This window comes from Myotis daubentonii, chromosome 15, assembly GCF_963259705.1.
Source record: "Myotis daubentonii chromosome 15, mMyoDau2.1, whole genome shotgun sequence".
NCBI classification, from domain to species: domain Eukaryota; kingdom Metazoa; phylum Chordata; class Mammalia; order Chiroptera; family Vespertilionidae; genus Myotis; species Myotis daubentonii.
The window spans coordinates 1,742,224-1,751,523 of record NC_081854.1 but is presented as its reverse complement, the minus strand read 5'-3'; the positions used below and the strand labels follow the sequence as shown (position 1 = coordinate 1,751,523).

The 9,300-nt window shown below is 51.0% G+C and overlaps 2 protein-coding genes across 3 annotated transcripts in view; one reads left to right on the top strand and one right to left on the bottom strand.

The window, feature by feature from the left end:
* LOC132216037 (popy Class I histocompatibility antigen, A-1 alpha chain-like) overlaps nucleotides 1-9,300 on the bottom strand; it is a 296,300-nt gene that overhangs the window by 215,543 nt on the left and 71,457 nt on the right. The gene's annotated exons all lie outside the window — the stretch shown is intronic.
* Nucleotides 2,127-7,795, top strand: LOC132216381 (mesoderm induction early response protein 3-like). Its single transcript, XM_059665537.1, is given in 3 exon segments — nucleotides 2,127-2,377; nucleotides 4,777-5,890; nucleotides 7,763-7,795. Coding segments are annotated over 3 exon segments (1,398 nt in total).

Below are 9,300 nucleotides of genomic sequence, written 5' to 3'. Positions count from 1 at the left end.
TTTCATGATTCAATGATTATCTCTTGTTTGTCCTCTGTTGTCCTTTATTTTTATGTAAAATAGGGAGGTCCCAGGAGAGTGGCCAGATGCCCTACAGAATACCCAGTGCCATGTGGATGTCAGATACATCACATTTTTTATTTTCTCAAATATATACATATATTTGTATCGATTTCAAAGGGGAAGGCAGAGGGAAGAGAGAGATGGACACATCAATGATGAGAGAATCATGGATTTGGCTGCCTCCTGCACGCCCCCTACTGGGGATGCAGCCTGAAACCCGCACATGTGCCCTTGAATGGAATTGAACTTGGGACCCTTCAGTCTGCAGGCCAACACTCTATCTACTGAGTCAAACCAGCCAAGGCCACAGCATTTTTTAGATATGTGTTTTCTAAATTATTCCTTTATCTGACATTTGCATTTCACTGAGCATCGTGGTTGGAGAGGGGGAGAGAGAGAGAGAGAGAGAGAGAGAGAGAGAGAGAGAGAGAGAGAGGGAGGAGAAAGAGAGAGAGAGAGAGAGATATTTGTTGCTCTCTGTAGGCACCTGTTCCAAGGATTGAATCTATCTTTTGGTGCACTAGATGATGCTCAACTAACGGAGACTCTCCCGCACACAGGCAGATAAGGGTTATCTCCACACTCGGAGATAAGCGTTTGCCTGGTGTGGGGTGTGGCTCCCCAGGGGATTCTTCTGTATGACTGACTCTGCTGGTCAGAGCTCTCTGGTTGCCCAGTGTGGTAACTGTGCTGGCTGCTCTGTGGTGACTCCAGGTGTGCAAAGTCTTTTTGAAAAAAAGGGGGGCCATTTCAGTGTCTGGGACACCCCCCTGGAGGTCCAGCCCACAGGAGATGGACCCTGCTGTGTGTCCCGGATGTCTGCTCATCACCACCCTGGTACCCACAAATAGACAATGTCCTGTGGGGAGAGTTAGGACTCAGGAGGAGGGTGAGTGGGTCCCTTGTGTCAAACAATTCAGTCACTCCTGCCTCTTCAGCTATGGTCCCCGACCGCAGGCATCCCCACAGCTGGGCCACTTGTTGGCAATGAAACCTACTGAAGCAGCCCTGTTGGGTTTCTCAGTGGTTAGACCCTCAAACCGAAGCGTCCCTGGTTTTGGTCCCAGTCAAGGGCACGTACCTTGGTTGCAGGTACAATCCCTGCCCCGGTTGGGGCACATGGGGGAGCCAACCAATCCATGTGATTCTCTTATGTCGATGATTCTCTCCCTCCCTCTCTCTCCTTTCCTCTCTGAAATCAATAAAAATATATTTTAAAAAAACCTAAATATCAACGGAAAATATATCCTCTGGTGGGGATTTGAAAAAAAAATTAAAAATAAAACCTACGGAAGCAGAAACTCGGGGCATGGGTCCAGCACGCTGGTGCCCTGAGCCCCCCAGGTGGTGTAATACTGTGATTCTTCAACCACAGCCGGTCCTCCCTGGTTCCCACACCCGGATCACCTGGAGTTCCATTTGGTTTATTTTGAAATGATTACAGCATCACAGGAAGTGGCAACACCAGCCCAGGGAGGTCTCGTGTATTAAAAAAATAAATGCCTGCAAGCCGCTCGAGGTGAGTGTATTTAAGCATCAGAAAGGGGACAGGATGGTGGGCCTACTCCCCTGTTTCCTCCGTTCTGGCTCTTTTCAGATCCACCGTGACTCTGGTCTTGACATGATCAGCATCTCTCAATCCAACTCTCTCTGGAACTCTGTTTTGTTTCTCTTGTTAATCCTCACCCAAGGTTATTTTTCCCATTGGTTTTTGAGAGAGAGAGGCATGGAGGAAAGGAGAGAGAGAGAGAGAGAGAGAGAGAGAGAGAGAGAGAGAGAGAGAGGAGATGGGGAAAGGAAGGGAGAACCATTAATTTGTTCCACTTATGCATTCCTTGATTCTCTTTTTAGTATATATATTTTTTATTGATTTCAGAGAGAGAGGGGGAGAGAGAAAAACATCAGTGATGAGAGAGAATCATTGATTGGCCCCTCCTGCATGCCTCTGCATTGAGGTTCAAGTCCACAACCCAGTGGTGTGCCCTGGCCTGGAATCAAATCTTGACCTCCAGGTTCATAGGTTAATGCTCAACCACTGAAAGTGTGAGAGTTGAGTAGGACACATGCAAGGAGTAGGATACATCCGGGTCTTATCTTGTTTGATATTCTCCCCACAGAAGGTCGTCACCTTGCGAGGGCAGAAGTACCTTCAGGAGAATTCCGACGAGGAAGTTGGTGACACAGACTACGTGTTAGACTTGTCTGTGACGTCCCGATCCCCCATAAGGAAGTCGGGGGTACATCCTGAGAACAGCCAGGAGGTCAATGGAGAGCCGGGGAACCAGCCAGGAACCAGTGACGTGGTGTGGGACAGGTGAGTGTGTGATGCCCTGATCTGTGGGGACAGGTGGGAGCCGCTACAAGGGGAAGTGGTGACCGCAGTGGGGCTTGACGGGGAATCTCAGGCCGCATACCCTGCCCAGTGGGGTTTGATGGGGGACCTCAATGCACGCCTTTGCCAGCACCCGATCTCAGTGAGTTACCCATGCCTGCACGCATGTGAGCAGCTACAGAATGTGGCCACTGCCGCGCATCTCTGGGGTGTGGTGGGATTTCAGCTCTCGGGCCAGAACCACCCCTGGGCATGTCATTGGCGGGTTCTCTTGTCCAGCCTACCCCCTTCCACTTTGCCCTCCAGGGCGGGGCCCAGCACAGGGTCTGGGGCCTATCACAAGGAGGCCAGGGATGCCCACTGAGAAATGAGTGAGGGGCAGGAGGGGGACCCCGCACTGGGCTGGGGAGAAAGCTGTGGTGCGGGGCGTCGGCTGCTCACCTACAGCCGTCATGCCACCATCTTCCTTTTGGAGGCTGACCCCGGAGCCTTCCATCACGTCCCGAGGGTCCCGCATCGCTGAAACGAGACACCACGTTCTGAGTTGAGACGCCCGGGCGATGGCCATGATTTTTCGACCCCTCTGTCCCCGCTCCACCTTCTACCACTCACTGAGTCCGTCACCAGCTTTGATCCAAGCTGGCTGCTGTGCCGGGTGGTGCTCGCTCAGCCACTGCACGTGAGACCCATGAGGGCACCCCCTCGCACCCTCCAGCCCCAGCCTTCAGGGGACGACAGCGTCAGTTGACATCTTACCTGCAGCCTCCTGAGACGTGGTTCCAGACCTGTCGCAAGATCCCAACCCACAGAGATTGCGTGAGATGCTACATGTTTATTTTTAAACCACTACGTTTGGGGCGACCTGTTACGCAGCAACAGCTGACTGGTACACCTGCTTTGAATAGTGCAAGCTAGCTATTACTGCTGCTTTTTTTTTTTTTTTTTTTTTTTTTTTTTTAGTGGAAAAGACAGGGAGAGACAGAAACATCAGTGATGAGAGAGAACCACTGATCGGGCTGCCTCCTGCACAGACCCTGACCAGAACCCTGGCCGGGGAGAAGCCTGCAACCAAGGTATGTGCCCTTGACCGGAATTGAACCCAGGGCCTTTCAGTCCACAGGCTGATGCTCTCTCCACTGAGCCAAACTGGCGAGGGCGCAATATTTTTTCTGATATACCTCCTCAGGAAAGGGAATCAAACGAAAAAAAAAAACAAATGGGACTACATCAAACTAAAAGGTTTTTGCACAGCAAAAGAAACCATCAACAAAATGAAAAGACAGCCCAGCCAGCTGTGGCTGAGCATTGACCTATGAACCAGGAGGTTCCCAGTCAGGGCATATGCCCAGGTTGGGGTTCAATCCCCAGGAGAGGACATGCAGGAGGCAGCCAATCAATGATTCTCTCTCATCATTGATGTTTTTCTCTCTCTCCTTCTCCCTTCCTCTCTGAAATCAATAAAAATCTATTTTTAAGAAAAAAAAATAAATTATTTTCTTTTTTAATTACTTTTAGGGACAGAAAGAGGGTGAGGGCGGGGGAGAAACATTGAACCTATTGAGCTTGAACCCGAAACCAGAGCATGCGGCCAAACAGGGAACCGAACCCGCGACCCTCCGTGACCCCTCGGCACCCAGGCCCGCGCTGGTATCCCTGAGCCACATCCGCCCGGGCCGGGTCTGCGTGTCTGGGTCCTTCAACCCCTTCAGACACGTGCTAAGCCGCTCATCCGCTAACACGCCCCATGCGGCCGCAGGCGTTTCTCTCCCGGAAACCATGTCCCAGCGGATTATGAAAAATGGATCAACCCTGGTCTCTAACCAATCACAGGGCGGGGCGGGAACAGGAAGTGATGCCCTGAGCGGGTATATAAACAGGCGGGTGCCAGCGCCTGGCACAGAGGTTGCCAGTCCGGGCTGCAGGAGTTGCGGGTGTGGGCGCCGTGGAAGCAGTGAGTGCGGCGAGGGCGTCCGAGACCTGGGGTTTGGAAGGGAGTGAGGACCGATGCATGGCTGGATGGATGGATGGATGGATGGATAGGTGGGTGGGTGGATGGATGGTTGGACGGACAGATGGATGCATAGTGGTTGGTCTCTAAAGACCCGGGTGTGTGCGCTGTGCATCATTTCTGAGATCGTGTGGAAACCAGGGGTCCTCTGGCACCCCTTCACGCACAGGGTGAGATTTCTGTTTTAAACCAGCGTTTTTTAGTCTAGGCCACTGTTCGCATTTTGACCGGATTCTATTTTATTTTGGGGGTGCGATGGGGGTGCATCTTAGGGAGCCTTGCAGTGCCTCCCCTGCCCCTCAGACCCGGTTGTGACCACCATCAGTCCGTTCCCGTGCCTAGGAGTATGTCCGTCATTCACTTTGTTCTGTAGACTCCACATCGAAGGGGAATCTTGGGGTAACTTGTCTGTCTCTGAGAGAGAGAGAGAGAGAGAGAGAGATGACGAAAGAACTCTTGAAGAAGAGGAGATGATGGACGAGGGTAAAAACTTCAGCTCTGAAAGTAAAGACTTAGAGAAGGAAGGAGGCATGCCCCTGGAAGACCTGCTGGCCTTCTGCGGCTCTGAGCCCGTGCTGCCCGCCGCGGGGGAGCCCAGGGCCCACAGCTCCCCAAGGGAACTTGCCCACCAGCTGCCAGACATGACACTGGACAAGGAGGAAATAGCAAAAGACCTGCTGTCAGTGTATGACGAGGAGGCACCCTGTTCCGCAGACGACCTGGTGCCGTCTCTGGCTTTCCACCAGGCTTCCGACTTCTTCCCAAGGCCATTACACTCAAATATTCCTTGTGAAGGAGATAAAGAACCAGAGGCTGAAGATGGTGAAACAGACAGTGGTAACTCACCGGAAGATGTGAGGAAGGAAGTAAGGATCGGTTTACAATATCAGGCCGAGATCCCCCCTTACCTTGGAGAGGATGATGATGATGATGACCATGGGAAAGCGTCTGAAGATGGAGAGCAGCTCCTCTGGCGTCCCGGTGTGGTTGCGGAGAGCACAGTGAAGGAGTACCTTGTCGATGCCGCATTCAGAACTGGAAAGGGGAAAATGGTGGCCGGGGTTTCGGCCCGAGCGCTCACCAGGGACGATGAGCGGGCATTACAGGAGCTGCTCAGGTGCGGCCATAACATCCAGGAGGCGCTGGAGAGGTATTGCCGCAGCGGAAAGGCATCTCAGGAGGGCATGACTGCGTGGACAGAAGAAGAAATCCGCAGCTTCGAACATGCACTCATGATCTTTGGAAAAGACTTTCATCGTGTACAGAAGCACTGGGTGAAGACCAGAACGGTGGCGGAGTGCGTGGCGTTCTACTACATGCGGAAGATGGGGAAGAAGTCTGGGCGCTAGGACTGCTTCGACTACTTCCCGCAGCAGAGGCGTTTCGGGAAGAATCGCTACAACCACCACCCCAGAGTGACGGACTACACGGACCACCTGGTGGATTGCCGGGAGCCGGTCCATCCTTGCTGTTTCAACGGACCTGGCGTACATGGCATACTGTTCTTAATATGTTTGCTCACCTTCTTGGCGCTATGTGTTTTAACCAAGGTCACCTCTCTGAGAAAGGTTGTTTCCCCAGGTAGGGATTTTCCCCTGAAGTTAGGGAGGGAATAAAACCCCTTAACTAAGTGCCAGGCGGGTAATTAATCACTTTAACTACGAACAATCACCCTTAAGCTACAGAATCTTTTCTCCCTGGAATGGAGATAAGAAACGCCCTAACCTTTGGAATAGAGATTGAGAGGATTGGAATCAACTGGTATAAATACAGATGTAACAAGACAACAGGACACAGAACCTAGACACAGAACCAAGAGACAGAACATGGCAAAAGATCCTGGACAGAAACTGGTCACAGAACCTAGAGACAAAACCTAGGGAGAGAACATGGCAAAAGATCCTGGACAGAAACTGGCAACAGAACCTAGAGACAGAACCTGGCTACAGAACCTGGATAGAACATGGCAAGAGAACCTGACTAGAACCTGGTGACTGAACCTGGCTGGAGAACCTGGACAGAACCTGGCTGGAGAACCTAGCAAGAGAACATGGACACAGACCTGGCTGGAGATCCTAACCAGAACTTGGCTGGAGATTGTGGCTAGAGATCCTGGCAAGGCTGCTGATCAACTGAACGCTGTCTCCATGTCATTCCTTCTTCGCCGACTCCGTCCACACCTTTGAGGACCCCTGGACCTGCTGGGGTTGGACCCCAGCAGTGGATGAGACAGACACTCTGGGGTGGGGGGCACTCCGTTCTCCCAGCATAACCACCACCCACCCTAACCCTGTTCCCTATTGGCCCCATACTCTGTCAGTCTTGCTGCTTGTCTCAATAAATATTTCACGATCCAACCCTTATCCCTTGTTTGTCCTCTGTTGTCCTTTATTTCCTTGCAAAATAGGGAGGTCCCAGGACAGTGGCCAGATTCCCTACAGAATACCCAGTGCCATGTGGACGTCAGATACACCACATTTTTTATTTTCTAAAAAAATACATATATATATTTGTATGGATTTCAGAGGGGAAGGCAGAAGGAACAGAGAGATGGACATATCATTGATGAGAGAGAATCATGGATCAGCTGCCTCCTGCACGCCCCCCTGCGGGAGTTGGAGCCTGCAACCCGCACATGTGCCCTTGAATGGAATTGAACCTGGGACCCTTCAGTCCATAGGCGAAAGCTCTATCCACTGAGCCAAACCAGCCAGGGCCACAGCATTTTTTAGATGTGTGTGTGTTCTGAATTATTCTTTTATTTGACATTTGCATTTCACTGAGCATCGTTTTTTGAGAGAGAGAGAGAGAGAGAGAGAGAGAGAGAGAGAGAGAGAGAGAGAGAGAGAGATTGGTTGCTCCCTGTAGCACCTGGACTGAGGATTGAGCCCACCACCCAGGCTTGTACCCTGACTGAAAATGGAACGGGCAACCTTTTGCTGCACAAGATGATGCTCAACCAACGGAGCCTCTCCCGCACCCGGGCTTGGTGGCCACACCCAGATATAAGGGTTTGCCTGGTGTGGGGTGTGGCTCCCCATGGGGTTCTCCTGTATGACTGACTCGGCTGGGTCAGAGCTCTCTGGTTGCCCAGTGTGGTAACCGTGCTGGCTGCTCCGTGGTGACTCCAGGTCTGCAAAGTCTCTTTGAAACCAGTGAGTCCACTTCAGTGGCTGGAACACCCACCTGGACGCCCAGCCCACACGGCATGGACCCTGCTCTGTGTCTGGGAGGTCTGCTGGTCACCACCGTGGTCCCCACACCTGGACATTGTCCTGGGGGGAGAGTCAGGACTCCGGAGGAGGGTGAGTGGGGACCACTTCTCCAGCAGTGGCCCCCGACCACATGCATCCACATAGCTGGGCAACTTGTTGGCAGTGAAAACCTACTGAAGCAGCCCTGTTGGTTTACTCAGTGGTTAGAGGCTCAAACCGAAGTGTCCCCAGTTCACTTCCTACTCAAGGGCATGTACCTCGGTTGCAGGTACAATCCCTGCCCAGGTTGGGGCACAAGGGGAGGCAACCAATCCATGTGTTTCTCTCATGTCGATGTTTCTCTCTCTCCCCCCGTCCCTTCCACTCTCTCTAAAAATCAATGGAGTCCTGGCTGGTTTGGCTCAGTGGATAGAGCATCGGCCTGCAGATAGAAAGGTCCAGGGTTCAATTCCAGTTAAGGGCCCATGCCCAGGTTGTGGGCTCCATCCCCAGCAGTGACCGTGCGAGAGGCAACCAATACATGATTCTCTCTCAGCATTGATGCTTCTGTCCCTCTTTCCTTCTCCTTCCTCACTGTAATCAATAAAACTATAGTAAAAAAAATAAAAATCAATGGAAAATATATCTTCAGGTGAGCATTTGGAAAAATATTAAAAATAAAACCTCCGGAAGCAGAAACTCGGGGCATGGGTCCCGCACGCTGGTGCCCTGAGCCCCCCAGGTGGTGGTCCTACTGTGCTTCCTCAACCACAGCCGGTCCTCCCTGGTTCCCACACCCGGGTCACCTGGGGCCTCATTTTGGGTTTGTATTGAAATGATTACAGCGTCACAGGAAGTGGTAACACTAACCCAGGGAGGTTAAAAAAATAAATAATTCATGTACTAAAAAAATAAATTAATGCCTGCACACCACAGGAGGTGAGTGTATTTAAGCATCAGAAAGGGTACAGGATGGTGGGCCTACTCCCCTGTTTCCTCCGTTCCAGCTCTTTTCCGAGCCCACGGTGACTCTGGTCTCAACAGAATCAGCATCTCTCCATCCAACTCTCTCTGGAGCTCTGTTATGTTTTTCTCGTTAATCCTCACCCAAGGTTATTTTTCCCATTGGTTTTTGTGTTGTTTTTTTTTAATTAAATCTTTATTGTTCAGATTATTACATTTGTTCCTCTTTTTCCCCCCCCATAACTCCCCTCCTCCCAGTTCCCGCCCCACCCTCCGCCCTCACTCCCCACCCACTGTCCTCATCCATAGGTGCACGATTTTTGTCCAGTCTCTTCCCGCATCTCCCACACCCCTTTCCCCCCCAAGAATAGTCAGTCCATTCCCTTTCTATGTACCTGATTCTATTATAATCAACAGTTCATTCTGTTCATCAGATTATTTATTCACTTGATTCTTAGATTCACTTGTTGATTGATGCATATTTGTTGTTCATAATTTGTATCTTTACCTTTTTCTTCCTCTTCCTCTTCTTAAAGGATATCTTTCAGCATTTCATATAATCCTGGTTTGGTGGTGATGAACTCCTTTAGCTTTTCCTTATCTGTGAAGCTCTTTATCTGACCTTCAATTCTGAATGATAGCTTTGCTGGATAAAGTAATCTTGGTTGTAGGTTCTTGGTATTCATCACTTTGAATATTTCTTGCCACTCCCTTATGGCCTGCAAAGTTTCTGTTGAGAA